Source organism: Electrona antarctica (genome assembly GCF_951216825.1).
Source record: "Electrona antarctica genome assembly, chromosome: 3".
Taxonomy (NCBI): Eukaryota; Metazoa; Chordata; class Actinopteri; order Myctophiformes; family Myctophidae; genus Electrona; species Electrona antarctica.
In genome coordinates, this window is record NC_136808.1 from 59913441 (window position 1) to 59934664 (window position 21224).

The 21224-nt window shown below is 46.2% G+C and overlaps 1 protein-coding gene across 1 annotated transcript in view; it reads left to right on the forward strand.

Moving 5' to 3' along the window:
- The window catches only part of vps35 (VPS35 retromer complex component), a 38968-nt gene extending 18492 nt beyond the window's left edge, over positions 1–20476 (forward strand). The window contains exons 9-17 of the mRNA XM_079497314.1: positions 3411–3507; positions 5247–5395; positions 6967–7174; positions 7686–7841; positions 8545–8667; positions 9688–9867; positions 16823–17062; positions 17232–17375; positions 19497–20476. Coding sequence (XP_079353440.1) covers positions 3411–3507; positions 5247–5395; positions 6967–7174; positions 7686–7841; positions 8545–8667; positions 9688–9867; positions 16823–17062; positions 17232–17375; positions 19497–19676 — 1477 coding nt within the window. The 3' untranslated portion in view covers positions 19677–20476. The remainder of the gene's footprint in view (positions 1–3410; positions 3508–5246; positions 5396–6966; positions 7175–7685; positions 7842–8544; positions 8668–9687; positions 9868–16822; positions 17063–17231; positions 17376–19496) is intronic.
- Positions 20477–21224: the final 748 nt, after the last annotated feature.

Here is a 21224-nt window from a genome sequence, read left to right on the forward strand (position 1 = left end):
TGTTCATGACCAAAAAAAAAAAAAAATGTTCATGAAAATGTCGTCTCACTTCCTTCCTGGACTACAAAGTCTACAATAGTTCTACAATACAATAGTTCATTAAGTCTTCCAGCGTGGTTGAGGGCCGAGCAATATAGAACATTTGGTCTGTATGCAATACATGCCTGTATCGTCCCGAAGTTGAGCAATCACAGCCCACGTTGCTGCCTCAGGGGTTGACACTAAGGTCTCATGCCCAATCACAGCCCACGTTGCTGCCTCAGGGGTTGACACTAAGGTCTCATGCCCAATCACAGCCCACGTTGCTGCCTCAGGGGTTGACACTAAGGTCTCATGCCCAATCACAGCCCACGTTGCGGCCTCAGGGGTTGACACTAAGGTCTCATGCCCAATCACAGCCCACGTTGCTGCCTCAGGGGTTGACACTAAGGTCTCATGCCCAATCACAGCCCACGTTGCTGCCTCAGGGGTTGACACTAAGGTCTCATGCCCAATCACAGCCCACGTTGCTGCCTCAGGGGTTGACACTAAGGTCTCATGCCCAATCACAGCCCACGTTGCTGCCTCAGGGGTTGACACTAAGGTCTCATGCATGAAATGAAATGAAATGAAATCTATATTTACCCAGGGTATCTGGGCTAAGCTCAAGAACTTGTTTCCAGCCAGGCCCTGCTCATAGAACACATTTCATCGTAGTGGTTGATGCCTTGTTCAAGGGCATTTCAGCGGTGGTAATTTTAACGTGTCGGACGGCTGATTCGAACTGGGAACCTTCCGGTATCTAGACCGCGCCGCGCCGCTATCCGTTCGGCCACCGCTGCCACGAATGCGTTCACAGCACACTTATTTTATATTTTTAACCCATTTTTGGGCGGGAACCCGTTTTGGTGTTTCATTATGTTATACTTTGGCTATTGAAAAATAGCAGATCTACAAGCTCATAGCGCGCCACCGAGTGCCGCGCTATGAACTTGTAGGCCTGCTATTTTTGAAAAATCGTGAAAATGTGGCCCACATGTTTGAATATATTCTTTCAGAGCGAACGTTTTTAGCTCAAATCTTTGCTTCTGGGGGTGTCCCTGGAATGACATATTTTCAGATGGGGGTCGGCAGGGCCAAATACATTTTTGGGGTTCTTGACATGAAATATTGAGAACCACTGATATAGAAACATGAGGTTTTTCAGAAAAATACATTTAAAAAAAGACATTTTTTAAATTTCGACGTCAGGCCTAAATGGGTTAAAGGGATCGTGACATAAAAAAATGTTTTTGTAATTTTTCTTATTTATTTTAGGCTTTCTGAGCTCAATTGCACCCACAAAACCTGAACTTTTAACACATTTTGTGCCCAAAACGTCTGTGGACGTCTTGGGTATTACCGCACGTGCATAGCCCAAGACGTCTGTGGACGTCTTTGAAAAAAAATAATATATATAAATATTTTTATTTATTTTTTATTTTTATTTTATTTGAAAGAAAATAATATATATATATATTTTTATTTATTTTTTATTTTTATTAAAAAAAATCAGAAAAATCAAAACACTTTTTTTTTCCTTTTTTTTAACACGTGGTGCCAAAGTTTGTGTTTTCGCCATTGAGAATGCATTTGGCATTTAAATTAAATAACTCAGAAACTATAAAACATTTCAAAGTAAAAAGTTCCAGCATGTGTCTCCACAGTCAGCTGAATTATAAAAAATGTGAATGGATTTTCTAGGTGAAAGTGATTTTGGGCAGTTTTGCGTGGGCTCTCAATGGGCCTCATGCGCCAATAAGTTCCTAACTTTTCCTCTTACATTTCTTCCTAAGTGAATTCCTAAGAGAAGTCCAGTCAGATTCATGAAACGTTCTTAAGTAGGCAGAATTGTTCGTAAGCATGTTCTTATGATGATGAATCCAAATCCTCGTAACTTGAAGGGGTGTGCCAGTTCATTCAAATTATCATAGGTAGACGCCCCACATATCCTAATTAGCATCCTAATTACCATAGGGAACCGCCCCACCAATCCCATATAAGGCATTGGGAATTCACTTTCCTACCTGTGTTCACCCAGGTGGGTGTAGTTTTGCATGACTCCATGGCCTTGCCTGCAGTCACACCTGTGTGTGATTGCAGCTCACAGGACCTCACACATAGAAATAAAGTTGAGTGAAGTCAAGAATACCTAAACTAAAGTCTAAATATGGTGGAACACCAGACTCCAAACATTAAAAATCAATAATACTGTGGAGGTACTGAAGTGAACAGAAATGTTCACATTTTCAATATTTCAATATTTTAATATTTTCAATATTCATGAATGTATTTTATTATTTATCTCACAATAGTCAACTGGGGGGGGTGATGGCGGGGGGGGTGTGTTATGTGGTGGGTATGGTGCGTTTGTTTGGGTTGGGTTGTGAACTCTAAACCAGTGGTTCTCAAACATTTTCATGTCAAGGACCACCAAATTGACATGCATTCTGCAGACTCCCATATGAAAATATTTTCTTCTAGGGTAATGTTTTGAAGATTTATCAAAATGTTTTGAAAATAGCCGATCTACAAGCTCAAAATGGGCAGTAATGGGACGCGTTTGTGAGCTTGTATATTGGCTATTTTCAAAGTATAAAATGGGATTAAAGTGGTAAAATATTCCATATTTTGCTGTGGACTGCCTGGAACTTCCTCAAGGACCCCTTGAGGTCCTCAGACCAAACTTTGAGCATCATGCAGATGGCGCTGTTTTCCCTTTATGTTTTCAGATTGCACTTAAGAACGAAAAAGGCACCCTAAGAGTGCCCCACAGTGTGCGTAGATTCTGTTCTTACCTACGAACAAATCACAGCTAAGAAAAGATTGAGGGATCCCAAAACCTTCTTAAAAACTTCCTAAGTGGGTCTAAGAACAAATTTCCTCTTAAGAACTTCTTAAGAACGGTTGGCGCATGAGGCCCAATGTGTTAACATTCAGTAGATTTTCTGTGGTCTTCAGAACACACAGAGAAAACCACAGAATATTCAGGAGACCCCTTTTCCACCGGTTGGTTCCCAATGGGAACCGGTTCAGTTATTTTTGGTTCCTAAGTCCATGAGCCAGAGCTCCAAAATTGGAACGTTAATTATGAATTGAGTGGGCAAAACCATACCTATATTAGATTGTTATCACCATGAAACTTCCCCGGTTGAGTACTTACACGCAGACAATGATTTATTGTATTACAAATTTAATATGCAAATGAGGCATTATATAGGAAAATATGAAAAAGCTACTACTGTGGAAGGGTGATCATATATTAATTGACTTATATTGATCCTATTAACAATTTATTTAATTATATACTCGAAATGTATTCACATAAAACATTGATACATAAACCTTTTCAGGTTAAACAAGCTAATGTCATTTAATGTTCTGTGCTTCAGACTAGCACTGTTTGCTCACCGAGAAGATGGCCCTGGCATACCAGCTGAAATCAAACTGTTTGACATATTCTCCCAGCAAGTCGCCACTGTCATCCAGGTACATGTCACCAGTATTTATTTCTTATTTTCACTGCAAATATCTTTCCAATGCTGCAGACAATGGTTTAATGGTTTTAACAGTTTTCCTTGACACTCAACCCCAGATGTTCTGTGTAGACGCAAGAACAATGTGCAAAGTTTCTAAACCTAGTTTTTGAAGTTCATAACTGCCCAAGACGAAGATCTCCGTCTTATCAAACCCATCTGTTATCTGCCCTAGACGGAGAGATCCGCCTTTTAAATCAATGCTTTATATTTGTTTGATATCGAGAAGCGCTACACCACTGTCTATGAGCGCTACACCACTGTCTATGAGCGCTACACCACTGTCTATGAGCGCTACACCACTGTCTATGAGCGCTACACCACTGTCTATGAGCGCTACACCACTGTCTATGAGCGCTACACCACTGTATATGAGCGCTACACCACTGTCTATGAGCGCTACACCACTGTCTATGAGCGCTACACCACTGTCTATGAGCGCTACACCACTGTCTATGAGCGTCACTTGCACAACATTCAAAACCGGAAGTCGTTTGGCGAAATGATCCCCCTCCATTATAATAAATGGGTGCCAAAATCCTCTCCCACTGATTTCTCTGAATCTAAATCACAGATTACGATTCTAATCAAAACACACGTTTTTTGTCGGCCTGTCGCGGTCCCGCCGCTAGTCGCGGTAAAATAATTCATGCCCCTCGATGGATTTGGATCATTTGGTTAGCCGCTATGCTACATCCGGTCAAGCGAATGGGGGACTGTGTTACCTTGAAAAGGGGAGGCAATGTAGAATGTACTGGTTCCAACTGACGCTGGGCAGTAACAGTGTTAACTGAACACAGCAGACATGGCACTAGCCCTCGCAGGGCTATTAGTACAGGAAATCTATGGAAAATACAGGATCAACCTCTAACTAATTGCAAAAAAAACGAACTCAGCTGATTTTGCATCTTCAATATATCCTGAATAACAGAAAAAAAGTTGCCTGGAATTGTCTGAGGGGAAAGTGTTGAAAATAGCCTGTACAGTATGGCCACCATTGACATCCTATTATAAGGTAATATTTTCTAAATGTCCTTATGCTTTAAGTAGCATGTGACATATCAAACTAGGGGGTTTTCATGATGCTGAATCCATTCCAAGCATTAGTTTTGCATAAAAACACTCATTGGGCTAAATTTGGCCATAGCAACTTGCCCAAATGTGCTGACCTCATTACATTTTGGCAAGTTGCTATGGCCAAATTTAGCCCAATGAGTGTTTTTATGCAAAACTAATGCTTGGAATGGCTTCAGCATCATGACAACAACCTAGTTTGATATGTCACATGCTACTTAAAGCATAAGGAAATTTAGAAAATATTGCCTTATAATAGGATGTCAATGGTGGCCATACTGTACAGGCCATTTTCAACACTTTCCCCTCAGACAATTCCAGGCAACTTTCTTTCTGTTATTCAGGATATATTGAAGATGCAAAATCAGTTGAGTTTGTTTTTTTTGCAATTAGTTAGAGGTCAAATCACATTATTACTGGACTATATGAGGGGATGTGAACACAGCAGACACGCTATGAGGGATAGCCCTGCGAGGGCTATCCCCTGGGATGAGGGATGTGAAAATGCATTTTATGGTTTCAGTTTGGCTTTTGGTTCATGCTTTGGGGTTCCTCTCGCGGCGCTTCCTGCTTTTTTGGTGTCTCACCTCCCGTCTCATTTCCTGAATCCTTCTCCAGTCTCGCCAGGACATGCCGTCGGAGGACGTGGTGTCTCTCCAGGTGTCTCTCATCAACCTGGCCATGAAGTGCTACCCTGACCGTGTGGACTATGTGGACAAAGTCCTGGAGAGCACCGTGGAGATCTTCAACAAGCTCAACCTCGAACAGTAAGGCCTTGTGGTGGAAACAGTGCCAATACTTACGTTACAAGTAAAAGTCTGATGTTCAAAATGTACTTGTATGCATCGCATCGTGACGCATCGTGAGCTTGTAGATCGGCTATTTTCAAATGGCCGCATGTTTTTGTAATTATAATCAAAATCAACAAAGTATTCAAATACATGTAGTAGAGTCAAAGTAAAACATTTGGATCCGAGATCTAGTGGAGTAGTAGTTTTGGAAATACTCCAGTAAAGTACAAATACCTCAAAATTGTACTTAAACCCATTCTGGGCAGGAACACCTTTTGGTGTTCTAACCCTTCTGGAAGCCATGGGTTAGTTTTAACCCGCCACAGGTTAGTTGTAACCTGCCACGCATGTTGGGAGCCATGGGTTAGTGTTAACCCATTTTGACCTGAGATCAGATTCTAAAAATGTCTTCTACATCCTGACAGTTTTCTGAAAAAGCTATGTTTCTATGTCAGTCGTTCTTCGATTTTTCAAAAATAGCAGACCTACAAGCTCGTAGCTACAAGCTATGAGCTTGTAGATCTGCTATTTTTCAATAGCTAAAGCATAACATAATGCTAACACCAAAAGGGGTTCCCGCCCAAAATGGGTTAACCCGCCGCGCATGGACGAGTTTTAACCGGCAACGTGTTAAGGCCTATTCATAGTCCAGTTTTCGGTGAAGAGGTGACCACCGAAAAGTGAAAACTATACAACATCACGTCACGCCGCGGTGGTCACCGCTCACACGACACATCTCTCTGTCTTTACTAACCACCGTTTCGGTGGTCACCTCTTCACGGAAAACTGGACTATGAATAGGCCTTAACCCATTTTGGGCGGGAACCCCTTTTGGTGTTAGCATTATGTTATGCTTTAGCTATTGAAAAATAGCAGATCTACAAGCTCATAGCGCGCCACCGAGTGGCGCGCTACGAGCTTGTAGGTCTTCTATTTTTGAAAAATCGAAGAACGACTGATATAGAAACATAGCTTTTTCAGAAAACTGTCAGGATGTCGGGAAGACATTTTTAGAATCTGATCTCAGGTCAAAATGGGTTAAGTTGTAACCGGCTGCACAGGGCGGGAGCGACGGTGTTGTCGGACTAATGCCTGGTGGACTGTTAGTATGTCTAACAAACACATGCCCCCCCCCCACACACACACACACACACCTGCCTGTCTTTTTTTTTTTTTTAAGATATTTTTTGCGGCTTACGCCTTTTATTGGTTTTTGAAGGGACAGACAGTAGGCTGACAGGAAACCGGAGAGCGATGGGGGAAGACATGCAGTAAAGGCCGTGTCGGGCTCGGGAGTCGAACCCGCGGCACACTGCGACTGGATTACCAGTCGGGTGCCCAGGCGGTTACGCCACCGCCTGGGCACACCTGCCTGTCTAAACAAAACAACAAATGGTCCCATGTGTTCTTTGTGTCAGCATTGCGACCAGCAGTGCGGTGTCCAAGGAGCTAACCAGACTGTCCCATGTGTTCTTGTGTCAGCATTGCGACCAGCAGTGCGGTGTCCAAGGAGCTAACCAGACTGTCTCATGTGTTCTTTGTGTCAGCATTGCGACCAGCAGTGCGGTGTCCAAGGAGCTAACCAGACTGCTGAAGATCCCGGTGGACACCTACAACAACGTGCTGACTGTGCTGCAGCTCAAACACTTCCCGCCGCTCTTTGAGTACTTTGACTACGAGTCCCGCAAGAGCATGAGCTGCTACGTCCTCACCAACACGCTGGAGTACAACACCACCATCATGGCTCAGGAGCAGGTGAGAACTGCCACGCTAACGTCGGATTTAGAGCCCATTTTATGCTCTTATGTTTGGAGCCCATCTCATGTGTGCAGAAATGATGTTATCCGGCCTTACATTTTTAACTCGTTCCCTGCTGACGTTTAACTGTCTCAGTGCCACCTGATGCCTTTGGACGCCTCCCCCTGGTGTCCGAGAGTGCCAATGGCGCCTTTGGGCGCCTTTTTTTTTAAAATATTCTTTATTTATTTTTTTATTTTTTTTATCCATATTTTGAGAATTCCTCTAATCTGGTGTGCAGGTGATGCCATGCACAATAGAATTTATTTTGTATTCTTTTATTTATAATGGGCTTCGGTGTCAACGAGGGCCAAAACTGGTATCCACCAGGTGGCACTGGATGAGCTGCAGCCTGCCGCCCATAGACCACCATTCATAAGAGCTCTTATTCTGAACGGCCGTTAATAATCAATCAATTTAATGGGATCCGACCTCTCTCTCTCCCCCGCCTCTCTTTCCCTCTCTGCAGGTGGACTCAATCCTGAGCTTGGTGTCGACGCTGATCCAGGACCAGCCAGACCAGCCAGCAGAAGACCCAGACCCAGAGGACTTTGCAGAGGAGCAGAGCCTGGTGGGACGCTTCATCCACCTGCTGCAGTCAGACGACCCCGACCAGCAGTACCTGGTGAGAACAACTCTGGAGTTGTTTTATCCATTGAATACTTTACTTAACAGTTTGCAAAAACTACAATAATGCTAAAAGGATAACACAAAAAGCATTACACTGGCTGCCAGGCACTGGTCCTGGTCCTGGTCCTGGTCCACTGGTCCTGTCAGTATCTTGAAAACCAGGCCCATGGATAGGACCAAAAACCATTCATACAATAAACCTAAAGCTTCTGATTAAGAGCAGACACTCTTAATCCAGAGCGATTTACAGTAAGCAAGAACGAAAACATCAAATACATAAATATAGTCATCAAGACCCATACGTAAGCTAAGAACCCAACAGTGGAATATCTATTATCTATATTATGAAACAATGAATATACACTATAGAGTGCTACGTTTCCAGAAAGAAACCTTCTTTCTTAGAATTAGGTAGAATTAAATCATGGCTTCTTGAGATGATGGCAGTAGTGTGAGCAAGTAGCTCCTAATATATTTACTTTAGGCTATTATGATAAAGAGTGTAATTTAAAAAATGATCTGCTGTAAATTGTTAGTTTATCTAAATGGTGTAGTCTGTGTTATTTCGTAAGTATGTGTCGGGACCACAGTGGAATTAAGTGGATGTCTTTACTGTGTTATATTATCCACCATTGTCTTTTTAACCGTCTTGTAAATTGGAATGAGTTTGTTTGAGTGTTCCTGCGTTCTGTGCGCAGATACTGAACACGGCACGCAAGCACTTTGGAGCCGGGGGCAACCAGCGGATCCGCTACACTCTCCCTCCTCTGGTGTTCGCAGCCTATCAGCTCGCCTTCAGATATAAGGAGAACTCCTCATCGGTATACGCACGGGCACACACACACACACACACACACACACACACACCATACTATTACAAGTAAGACACGTAAACGCGGGAAGCGAACGAAGCTGTTGTGGCAGTCTGACACACACACACACACACACACACACACACACACACACAGAGACCTCTGTATCGTTCCAATTTCAGTTGCCCTCTGGTGGCGGGCGGGTGGTGTTACAGCGTGACACACACACACACACACACACACACACACACACACACAGACCGTTTTGGCCAGCTTCTATAGTTAGTGCTCACTTCGTTCGCAATAATGTAGCTGTCGGCAGAAGCCATTTTTTTATATTTTATGTTTCGCAAATGTATGCTCTACCATACTATAGCATCACACAAAAGATCTGCAAGCTCTGCTTATCGTCTCTGTCGGGTGGAAATCCCATATGTCCAAAATTGTTAAAGGGGAATACCACTCATTTTCAACATTTTACTATGTCATTAATATACCTTAGAGGTGCTGTGTGGAAATAATAAAAAGTCCCCCCATTCTGTGTTTCCTAGAAAAATCATTAACAAAAAAATCATTAACATGGTGAATCACATCTTGATGACATCATCAAGATGTGATTCACCATGTTAATGATTTTTTTCAGACCTCCAGTTCTAGGAAACACAGAATGGGGGGACTTGTTTTATTATTTCCACACAGCACCTCTCTAAGCTCTAAGGTATATTAATGACATAGTAAAATGTTGAAAATAAGTGGAATTCCCCTTTAAGGATTAAAATTCAAAAATAGCTAAAGTAGCAGATCTACAAGCTCAAAACATGTCACTTCATTCCACATCTCGAGCTTGTGGATCTTCTACTTTTGGTGCTTTTGTGTGACGCTGTATGATGATCAAGTATGGTATTCAATTGAGAAAAACACAAAGTTTAAATATGGAGATAAGAGCGACGATATGCTGTATGTTTCTCTATGAACTGGTCTCCATACAGTCCTCTTCAACGTTCCTGTGTGTCTGTGAACTTCTCTCAGGATGACAAGTGGGAGAAGAAGTGTCAGAAGATCTTCTCGTTCGCCCACCAGACCATCAGTGCACTCATCAAGGCGGAGCTGGCGGAGCTGCCTCTCCGTCTCTTCCTCCAGGGGGCGCTAGCCGCCGGCGAGATCGGTTTTGAGAACCACGAGACGGTGGCCTACGAGTTCATGTCACAGGTAACAGAAACGGACCCGCACCAATCTGTTCAATATCACAGTTCATGTCACAGGTAACAGAAACGGACCCACGCCAATCTGTTCAATATCACAGTTCAATCACAGGTAACAGAAACGGACCCACGCCAATCTGTTCAATATCACAGTTCAATCACAGATAACAGAAACGGACCCACGCCAATCTGTTCAATATCACAGTTCATGTCACAGGTAACAGAAACGGACCCACGCCAATCTGTTCAATATCACAGTTCAATCACAGATAACAGAAACGGACCCACACCAATCTGTTCAATATCAGAGTTCATGTCACAGGTAACAGAAACGGACCCACGCCAATCTGTTCAATATCAGAGTTCATGTCACAGGTAACAGAAACGGACCCACACCAATCTGTTCAATATCACAGTTCAATCACAGGTAACAGAAACGGACCCACACCAATCTGTTCAATATCACAGTTCAATCACAGGTAACAGAAACGGACCCACGCCAATCTGTTCAATATCACAGTTCAATCACAGGTAACAGAAACGGACCCACACCAATCTGTTCAATATCACAGTTCATGTCACAGGTAACAGAAACGGACCCACGCCAATCTGTTCAATATCACAGTTCAATCACAGGTAACAGAAACGGACCCACGCCAATCTGTTCAATATCACAGTTCATGTCACAGGTAACAGAAACGGACCCACACCAATCTGTTCAATATCACAGTTCATGTCACAGGTAACAGAAACGGACCCACGCCAATCTGTTCAATATCACAGTTCAATCACAGATAACAGAAACGGACCCACGCCAATCTGTTCAATATCACAGTTCATGTCACAGGTAACAGAAACGGACCCACGCCAATCTGTTCAATATCACAGTTCAATCACAGATAACAGAAACGGACCCACACCAATCTGTTCAATATCAGAGTTCATGTCACAGGTAACAGAAACGGACCCACGCCAATCTGTTCAATATCAGAGTTCATGTCACAGGTAACAGAAACGGACCCACACCAATCTGTTCAATATCACAGTTCAATCACAGGTAACAGAAACGGACCCACACCAATCTGTTCAATATCACAGTTCATGTCACAGGTAACAGAAACGGACCCACGCCAATCTGTTCAATATCACAGTTCAATCACAGGTAACAGAAACGGACCCACGCCAATCTGTTCAATATCACAGTTCATGTCACAGGTAACAGAAACGGACCCACACCAATCTGTTCAATATCACAGTTCATGTCACAGGTAACAGAAACGGACCCACACCAATCTGTTCAATATCACAGTTCAATCACAGATAACAGAAACGGACCCACACCAATCTGTTCAATATCACAGTTCATGTCACAGGTAACAGAAACGGACCCACACCAATCTGTTCAATATCACAGTTCATGTCACAGGTAACAGAAACGGACCCACACCAATCTGTTCAATATCACAGTTCAATCACAGGTAACAGAAACGGACCCGCACCAATCTGTTCAATATCACAGTTCATGTCACAGGTAACAGAAACGGACCCACACCAATCTGTTCAATATCACAGTTCAATCACAGGTAACAGAAACGGACCCACACCAATCTGTTCAATATCACAGTTCATGTCACAGGTAACAGAAACGGACCCACGCCAATCTGTTCAATATCACAGTTCATGTCACAGGTAACAGAAACGGACCCACGCCAATCTGTTCAATATCACAGTTCATGTCACAGGTAACAGAAACGGACCCACGCCAATCTGTTCAATATCACAGTTCATGTCACAGGTAACAGAAACGGACCCACACCAATCTGTTCAATATCACAGTTCATGTCACAGGTAACAGAAACGGACCCACACCAATCTGTTCAATATCACAGTTCATGTCACAGGTAACAGAAACGGACCCACACCAATCTGTTCAATATCACAGTTCATGTCACAGGTAACAGAAATGGACCCACACCAATCTGTTCAATATCACAGTTCATGTCACAGGTAACCAGAGCCATCGAGTAAGACAGAGTTACGACAACTCCGTTCACTTCATGGGGCCAGGCTCTTCTACATAGACTTCTATTGAAAAGGGACAACTGGAAGTTTACGGAATGCAGCCTATGGGTCTATGGGCTCGTGCGAGTACATGAACCACGTGACCAGGCTGTTTTCTGCCCCGTCAATGTCGTAACTCTGTCTTACTCTATGGCTGTGACCAGACCCACACCAAGTCTGTTCAACATCAGAGTTCATGTCACAGGTAGTCTCGCGTAGCCAGACAACTATTCCACAATCTTCGAAAGCTATATAGAGTCTGGAACTACAGCCCCATGAGCTGAGTAAGGAATGCTATATAGAGTCTGGAACTATAGCCCCCATGAGCTGAGTAACAGAATGCTATATAGAGTCTGGGACTATAGCCCCATGAGCTGAGTAACAGAATGCTATATAGAGTCTGGAACTATAGCCCCCATGAGCTGAGTAAGGAATGCTATATAGAGTCTGGAACTATAGCCCCCATGAGCTGAGTAACATAATGCTATATAGAGTCTGGAACTATAGCCCCCATGAGCTGAGTAACAGAATGCTATATAGAGTCTGGAACTATAGCCCCCATGAGCTGAGTAACAGAATGCTATATAGAGTCTGGAACTATAGCCCCATTCTTTTCTGCTAAGCAACAAGCTATATATGCTTAGATGATTTCTATTTCTATTAGAATACATTTGCGCTACTGTAAAGACGAAACTGAAGTTGGGAGGAGGCTCCACTTCCGCTTTATATTTTACTCATGATGGCTCTTCCATTGCTCCAGACTGTATGATGGAAGCATTTGGAACTTGCGGAGGCAACAGACCCACACCAAGTCTGTTCAACATCAGAGTTCATGTCACAGGTAGTCTCGCGTAGCCAGACAACTATTCCACAATCTTCGAAAGCTATATAGAGTCTGGAACTACAGCCCCATGAGCTGAGTAAGGAATGCTATATAGAGTCTGGAACTATAGCCCCCATGAGCTGAGTAACAGAATGCTATATAGAGTCTGGGACTATAGCCCCATGAGCTGAGTAACAGAATGCTATATAGAGTCTGGAACTATAGCCCCCATGAGCTGAGTAAGGAATGCTATATAGAGTCTGGAACTATAGCCCCCATGAGCTGAGTAACATAATGCTATATAGAGTCTGGAACTATAGCCCCCATGAGCTGAGTAACAGAATGCTATATAGAGTCTGGAACTATAGCCCCCATGAGCTGAGTAAGGAATGCTATATAGAGTCTGGAACTATAGCCCCCATGAGCTGAGTAACATAATGCTATATAGAGTCTGGAACTATAGCCCCCATGAGCTGAGTAACAGAATGCTATATAGAGTCTGGAACTATAGCCCCCACACCGAGACGAAATCATTAAAGCAAAATGAACATGCTGGCGGATCGTAGGTACTGCAGCATGAACGCACCGCGAGCCAATACACAACAGCGGCGGTGCTCGTTCTATAGGCTATAGTTAACTAATCCGTATACTATAGTTAGTCAGGTATGTGGGTATTGAGGGCAAGGCTGCATTTACAATTGCTTAACTCTGTCTTCTACCCGGAGCCAGTTTAGACTAGCAAAATGGGTTGGAAAGGGGTGGGTAATGGGCCCCTGGCCGAGGAGTAGTCAAATCTGTTTGTTTTGGGAGGTCTGAAGCTTAGTCTTAAGTGTCATTGTGATGCTGGAGAACCAAGAGGTGGAAGCATAGTCAAAGGAGGGATGAATTAGAGCTCATGCAAGAGTTTTGAGAGCAAATGAAAGAGGAAATTCTGCCCAGGAATCTTCTTACTTTTTTCATCACCCTTGTTGCCATGCTTTGCTTTCACCTGTCAGAGAATACAGCCCAAATATGTCATCTCTTCTTTGCTGGAAGAGACTACTATGTCATCAACTTTAACCTTGAAGTAATTTATGTTGACCTTACTGAGGGAATGTTTGGAACCGAAAACAATAAAGAATAGAAACGGGGCCTGGGCCGTGGCTCAGTGGTCCAGGCACCTTGGCTGGTAATCCAGTCTGGCAGTGTGCCGTGGGTTCGACTCCCGATCCCGACGGCCTTTACTGCATGTCTTCCCCCCCCATCTCTCTCCCCATTTCCTGTCAGCCTACTGTCTGTCCCTCCATAAAAAAATAAATAAACAAAAAAAAAGAAAATATAAACGGAATGATAAGTGCTAGGGAGGTAGGCAGCCCATGGGAGCCCATGGGAGCCCTAGGGAGCCCATGGGAGCCTTAGGGAGGTAGGCAGCCCATGGGAGCCCTAGGGAGGTAGGCAGCCCATGGGAGCCCTAGGGAGGTAGGCAGCCCATGGGAGCCCTAGGGAGGTAGGCAGCCCATGGGAGCCCTAGGGAGGTAGGCAGCCCATGGGAGCCCTAGGGAGGTAGGCAGCCCATGGGAGCCCATGGGAGCCCTAGGGAGCCCATGGGAGCCCTAGGGAGGTAGGCAGCCCATGGGAGCCCTAGGGAGGTAGGCAGCCCATGGGAGCCCTAGGGAGGTAGGCAGCCCATGGGAGCCCATGGGAGCCCTAGGGAGCCCATGGGAGCCCTAGGGAGGTAGGCAGCCCATGGGAGCCCTAGGGAGCCCATGGGAGCCCTAGGGAGGTAGGCAGCCCATGGGAGCCCTAGGGAGGTAGGCAGCCCATGGGAGCCCTAGGGAGGTAGGCAGCCCATGGGAGCCCATGGGAGCCCTAGGGAGCCCATGGGAGCCCTAGGGAGGTAGGCAGCCCATGGGAGCCCTAGGGAGGTAGGCAGCCCATGGGAGCCCTAGGGAGCCCATGGGAGCCCTAGGGAGGTAGGCAGCCCATGGGAGCCCTAGGGAGCCCATGGGAGCCCTAGGGAGGTAGGCAGCCCATGGGAGCCCTAGGGAGCCCATGGGAGCCCTAGGGAGCCCATGGGAGCCTTAGGGAGGTAGGCAGCCCATGGGAGCCCTAGGGAGCCCATGGGAGCCCTAGGGAGGTAGGCAGCCCATGGGAGCCCTAGGGAGCCCATGGGAGCCCTAGGGACCCCATGGGAGCCCTAGGGAGGTAGGCAGCCCATGGGAGCCCTAGGGAGCCCATGGGAGCCCTAGGGACCCCATGGGAGCCCTAGGGAGCCCATGGGAGCCCTAGGGAGCCCATGGGAGCCCTAGGGACCCCATGGGAGCCCTAGGGAGCCCATGGGAGCCCTAGGGAGGTAGGCAGCCCATGGGAGCCCTAGGGAGCCCATGGGAGCCCTAGGGACCCCATGGGAGCCCTAGGGAGCCCATGGGAGCCCTAGGGAGCCCATGGGAGCCCATGGGAGCCCTAGGGAGGTAGGCAGCCCATGGGAGCCCTAGGGAGCCCATGGCAGCCCTAGGGAGCCCATGGGAGCCCTAGGGAGGTAGGCAGCCCATGGGAGCCCTAGGGAGCCCTAGGGAGGTAGGCAGCCCATGGGAGCCCATGGGAGCCCTAGGGAGGTAGGCAGCCCATGGGAGCCCTAGGGAGCCCATGGGAGCCCTAGGGAGGTAGGCAGCCCATGGGAGCCCTAGGGAGCCCATGGGAGCCCTAGGGAGGTAGGCAGCCCATGGGAGCCCTAGGGAGGTAGGCAGCCCATGGGAGCCCTAGGGAGGTAGGCAGCCCATGGGAGCCCTAGGGAGGTAGGCAGCCCATGGGAGCCCTAGGGAGCCCATGGGAGCCCTAGGGAGGTAGGCAGCCCATGGGAGCCCTAGGGAGCCCATGGGAGCCTTAGGGAGGTAGGCAGCCCATGGGAGCCCTAGGGAGCCCATGGGAGCCCTAGGGAGGTAGGCAGCCCATGGGAGCCCTAGGGAGCCCATGGGAGCCCTAGGGAGGTAGGCAGCCCATGGGAGCCCTAGGGAGCCCATGGGAGCCCTAGGGAGGTAGGCAGCCCATGGGAGCCCTAGGCAGCCCATGGGAGCCCTAGGGAGGTAGGCAGCCCATGGGAGCCCTAGGCAGCCCATGGGAGCCCTAGGCAGCCCATGGGAGCCCTAGGGAGCCCATGGGAGCCCTAGGGAGGTAGGCAGCCCATGTCACATTTTTGGTCCAGATTTGATCAAGTCTGGACAGCAAAAGAAACTAATCCCAGGTCATACCAAATTCCTGTTTGTACTTTTTGATGATCTGAATCCATGGATGCAGTCCCAGTTTAAATAGTAACATCAACAGGATGTTGATTTGTTTGCGTTTGTTTTGGTTCTAACTTCTAAAAGAGAACATACAAGAATATTACGGAATGTCAGTTTCTAATCAGCCACTTCACCCCTTTTGCAACCAGATCTTATTTAAAGATGATTAGGGCACAAGAAACACTTTCCTGGGGATTGTAATGTGTGTGTCATGTGGTCTCACTGCCTTCCTGGACTACAAGTCCCACCTCCACGCAGCCTCCCCACAAGAAGGGGAAGTGCACTAAAGCAAACACACAGACTACATTACTTTTATGACCATAGGGTGCAAATTTCAAATGCTTCTGTTATCTACTACAAATACTATTGGTACTGTCCGGCAGTCGGGGTTGTGGGTTGGAAATTTGGTATATAGTCTTTTCTATTGGCCTAAAATATTGTCTATATACATACATTCTTGAATCCTCTTGCTGAACGGTTGGGTCACAAGAAACCCCTATTAAAAAAAAGAGGATTCATGAATGTATACAATATTTTAGGCCAATAAAAAAGACAGTATATTTACCAAATTTCCCACTTTAAACAAAAGAAGCCTGTTGGCTGCCGAAATATATTAACATTGAGTGACTGCAGTTTCTAGCAGCGGTGAAATGTCCCTTTAAGTGTAGTGGGAAGTAGCTGATGTACAAGCTCACAACGCATCAACTTGATGCTCATTAGCTTAGTATTATCGCTTATTTTCAACTAATATTGTGCCTGTCTGGTTTAAATAACCATTTGACCTCTGCATCTGTTCTTCCATCCTCCCTTACCCCCAGGCCTTCTCTCTGTACGAGGACGAGATCAGTGACTCCAAAGCCCAGCTGGCGGCCATCACACTGATCATCGGCACCTTTGAGCGCACGCGATGCTTCAGCGAGGAGAACCACGAGCCTCTCCGGACGCAGTGTGCGCTGGCCGCCTCCAAGCTGCTCAAGAAGCCCGACCAGTGTCGCGCCGTCAGCATCTGCGCCCACCTCTTCTGGTCCGGACGGAGCACCGACAAGAACGGAGAGGACGTGAGAGACATTTAGCATTGTTGTTTTGTGTATGAAAGTTGGGCTCACGCTACGGGATAATTGGGCCGATTATCAGAAATGCTCCTCGTGACAATCACGTTGTGGGCCGTTCCCGGTTTGAGGAGCCACAGATGATCCCTTTATTTTTTTGTATTTTTTTTTTGCTCAGATCCGCGACGGGAAGCGAGTGATGGAGTGTCTAAAGAAGGCGTTGAAGATCGCCAACCAGTGCATGGACCCGTCGCTGCAGGTCCAACTCTTCATCGAGATCCTCAACAGATACGTCTGCTTCTACGAGCGTGAAAACGATGCGGTAAGCGGCTGCAAAAAGACACGCCTCACACTTTAAGAGCATACATCAGTATGAAACTAAGTTGAACCGTACCAGACAGTAATGAGATACCAAGAGTTGAACCGTACCAGACAGTAATGAGATACCAAGAGTTGAACCGTACCAGACAGTAATGAGATACCAAGAGTTGAACCGTACCCGACAGTAATGAGATACCAAGAGTTGAACCGTACCAGACAGTAATGAGATACCAAGAGTTGAACCGTACCCGACAGTAATGAGATACCAAGAGTTGAACCGTACCAGACAGTAATGAGATACCAAGAGTTGAACCGTACCAGACAGTAATGAGATACCAAGAGTTGAACCGTACCAGACAGTAATGAGATACCAAGAGTTGAACCGTACCAGACAGTAATGAGATACCAAGAGTTGAACCGTACCAGACAGTAATGAGATGCCAAGAGTTGAACCGTACCAGACAGTAATGAGATACCAAGAGTTGAACCGTACCCGACAGTAATGAGATACCAAGAGTTGAACCGTACCAGACAGTAATGAGATGCCAAGAGTTGAACCGTACCAGACAGTAATGAGATACCAAGAGTTGAACCGTACCCGACAGTAATGAGATACCAAGAGTTGAACCGTACCAGACAGTAATGAGATACCAAGAGTTGAACCGTACCAGACAGTAATGAGATACCAAGAGTTGAACCGTACCCGACAGTAATGAGATACCAAGAGTTGAACCGTACCAGACAGTAATGAGATACCAAGAGTTGAACCGTACCAGACAGTAATGAGATACCAAGAGTTGAACCGTACCAGACAGTAATGAGATACCAAGAGTTGAACCGTACCAGACAGTAATGAGATGCCAAGAGTTGAACCGTACCAGACAGTAATGAGATACCAAGAGTTGAACCGTACCCGACAGTAATGAGATACCAAGAGTTGAACCGTACCAGACAGTAATGAGATGCCAAGAGTTGAACCGTACCAGACAGTAATGAGATACCAAGAGTTGAACCGTACCCGACAGTAATGAGATGCCAAGAGTTGAACCGTACCAGACAGTAATGAGATGCCAAGAGTTGAACCGTACCAGACAGTAATGAGATACCAAGAGTTGAACCGTACCAGACAGTAATGAGATACCAAGAGTTGAACCGTACCAGACAGTAATGAGATACCAAGAGTTGAACCGTACCAGACAGTAATGAGATACCAAGAGTTGAACCGTACCAGACAGTAATGAGATACCAAGAGTTGAACCGTACCAGACAGTAATGAGATACCAAGAGTTGAACCGTACCCGACAGTAATGAGATACCAAGAGTTGAACCGTACCAGACAGTAATGAGATACCAAGAGTTGAACCGTACCAGACAGTAATGAGATACCAAGAGTTGAACCGTACCAGACAGTAATGAGATACCAAGAGTTGAACCGTACCCGACAGTAATGAGATACCAAGAGTTGGAGGTTGTGGCAAGAGTTATTTTATACAGCATGCATGCGCATGCGCACACACGCACACACGCACACGGGTATTTCTCTTTGGAATGAGCTGCCTGCGTCAGGCAGTGTCGAACTAAACGCTGTGAAAACAACTTTTATGGCAAAAGCTACAGGCTAGTGGTGCACTTTAATTTGGGCTTTTATGGTTTGATATTTCTTAGGGATACATTTTTTTTTCAATGGTTTTGTATTTTCTAAATGCATGTGAAGAAAAAAAACCAAGTGGTTCTGTTACGGCCAGCAGTTCTTCCATTTTATGTTACTACTTTAGACCCCTAGACAATGGGTCGTGACGGGTTCATTACACTTTAATGTGTTATCCTGGGGTTAAAAGACCTGGGGCCTATTTCACTTTAATGTGTTATCCTGGGGTTAAAAGACCTGGGGCCTATTTCACTTTAATGTGTTATCCTGGGGTTAAAAGACCTGGGGCCTATTTCACCAAACCATATTTGGCCATAACTCCCCCTTCTGAGGGAGCTACCTTTTGGTGAAGGGGGTTGTTGCCCAGACTGGTGAACCGTGGGTCATGGGTTCAATCCTGGCTTGGGGTGATGGACTAGTGGCCGTTCGTGTGTGAAATGTTACAATGTCCTGCTGTTCTCCTCGAACCTCCAGGTGACGATGCAGGTGCTGAACCAGCTCATCCAGAAGGTCAGGGAGGACCTGCCCAACCTGGAGGCCAGCGAGGAGACGGAGCAGATCAACAAACACTTCCACAACACACTGGAGCACCTGCGCCTGCAACGGGAGTCCCCCGAGTCCGAGGGCCCCGCCTACGAGGGCCTGGTCCTCTGAGGGCCCCGCCTACGAGGGCCTGGTCCTTTAAAACACCTCGGGTCGTCTGTCTGTCTGTCTGAGGAGGGCCCCGTCTGTCCACGAGGTCCTGGTCCTTTTAAAAGAGCCACAGGGAAGCAGGATGGGAGGGTGGGGAGAAAGTCCATATAAATATATATATAACTAGATTATGGATATATATTTACACACACACACACACACACACACACACGCACGTGCACACACACACACACACATACACGCGCGCGCGCACATCCAGGGTATTCCATGTGACAGGGATAAATAAATAAATCTATAAATAAACCAGATGTTGCGTCACCCTTCCCCCCCCCCCCCGACCTACCTTGCTTTTCTGACCTACCTTGTTTTCTCTGAGATCCCCCCCCCCCCATCTCCCCTCCTCCCAGCATCACTCTACCTTTGAAGTTCTGGCACTTTGTCATTTTGTTTGTGTGTTTTGTTTGTTTTCTTTACCGCCGACGCTGCACTTCCATATTTTCCTCGCCTCCGCACTTCTTCCAAATGTTGTGACATCATCATTCCTTCCTCCATGATCATTCTGTCCATCTTGGAGTTGCTGCAGCGGCGGGGCGCGTGCACGCGCAAGAGAGAGAGACCCACCCCTTCAGCGCCCTGTCGAGTTTTAATAAAGCGAATGAACTTTAACCTGTTTGTCCGTCACTGTACATGCATCCCCCCCCCCATACGTAGCCACGGGGTTCCAGCCCCCCTCTGTGCAATGAGATGCATTAATCGCTCGCTTCCTCTCCCAATCAAACGTAAATAAAATGTTAAACTTGTATGCGTCTTAAGTGTGTCTTATTGATTTTCAGTCATTTCATTCCTATAAATTGATCAGGTGTTTCATAACCATCTCAGCCTCTCCAGCCACCACTCCACCTGATCAATATAAATTGATCAGGTGTTTCATAACCATCTCAGCCTCTCCAGCCACCACTCCAATTGGACATGCGTAGATTATAGATAGATCATATAAATTGATCAGGTGTTTCATAACCATCCTCAGCCTCTCCAGCCACCACTCCACCTGATCAATATAAATTGATCAGGTGTTTCATAACCATCTCAGCCTCTCCAGCCACCACTCCAATTGGACATGTTTCATAACCATCTCAGCCTCTCCAGCCACCACTCCATCTCATAACCATCTCAGCCTCTCCAGCCACCACTCCATCTCATAACCATCTCAGCCTCTCCAGCCACCACTCCATCTCATAACCATCTCAGCCTCTCCAGCCACCACTCCAATTGGACATGTTTCATAACCATCTCAGCCTCTCCAGCCACCACTCCATCTCATAACCATCTCAGCCTCTCCAGCCACCACTCCATCTCATAACCATCTCAGCCTCTCCAGCCACCACTCCATCTCATAACCATCTCAGCCTCTCCAGCCACCACTCCAATTGGACATGTTTCATGCGTAGATTTCATTTGGCATAATAACATAATTATAAGGAATTTTATTTGTATTTGCATTTTTCAATTCACAAGGAATCCCAGAGTGCTTAAAAACACAATCAATCA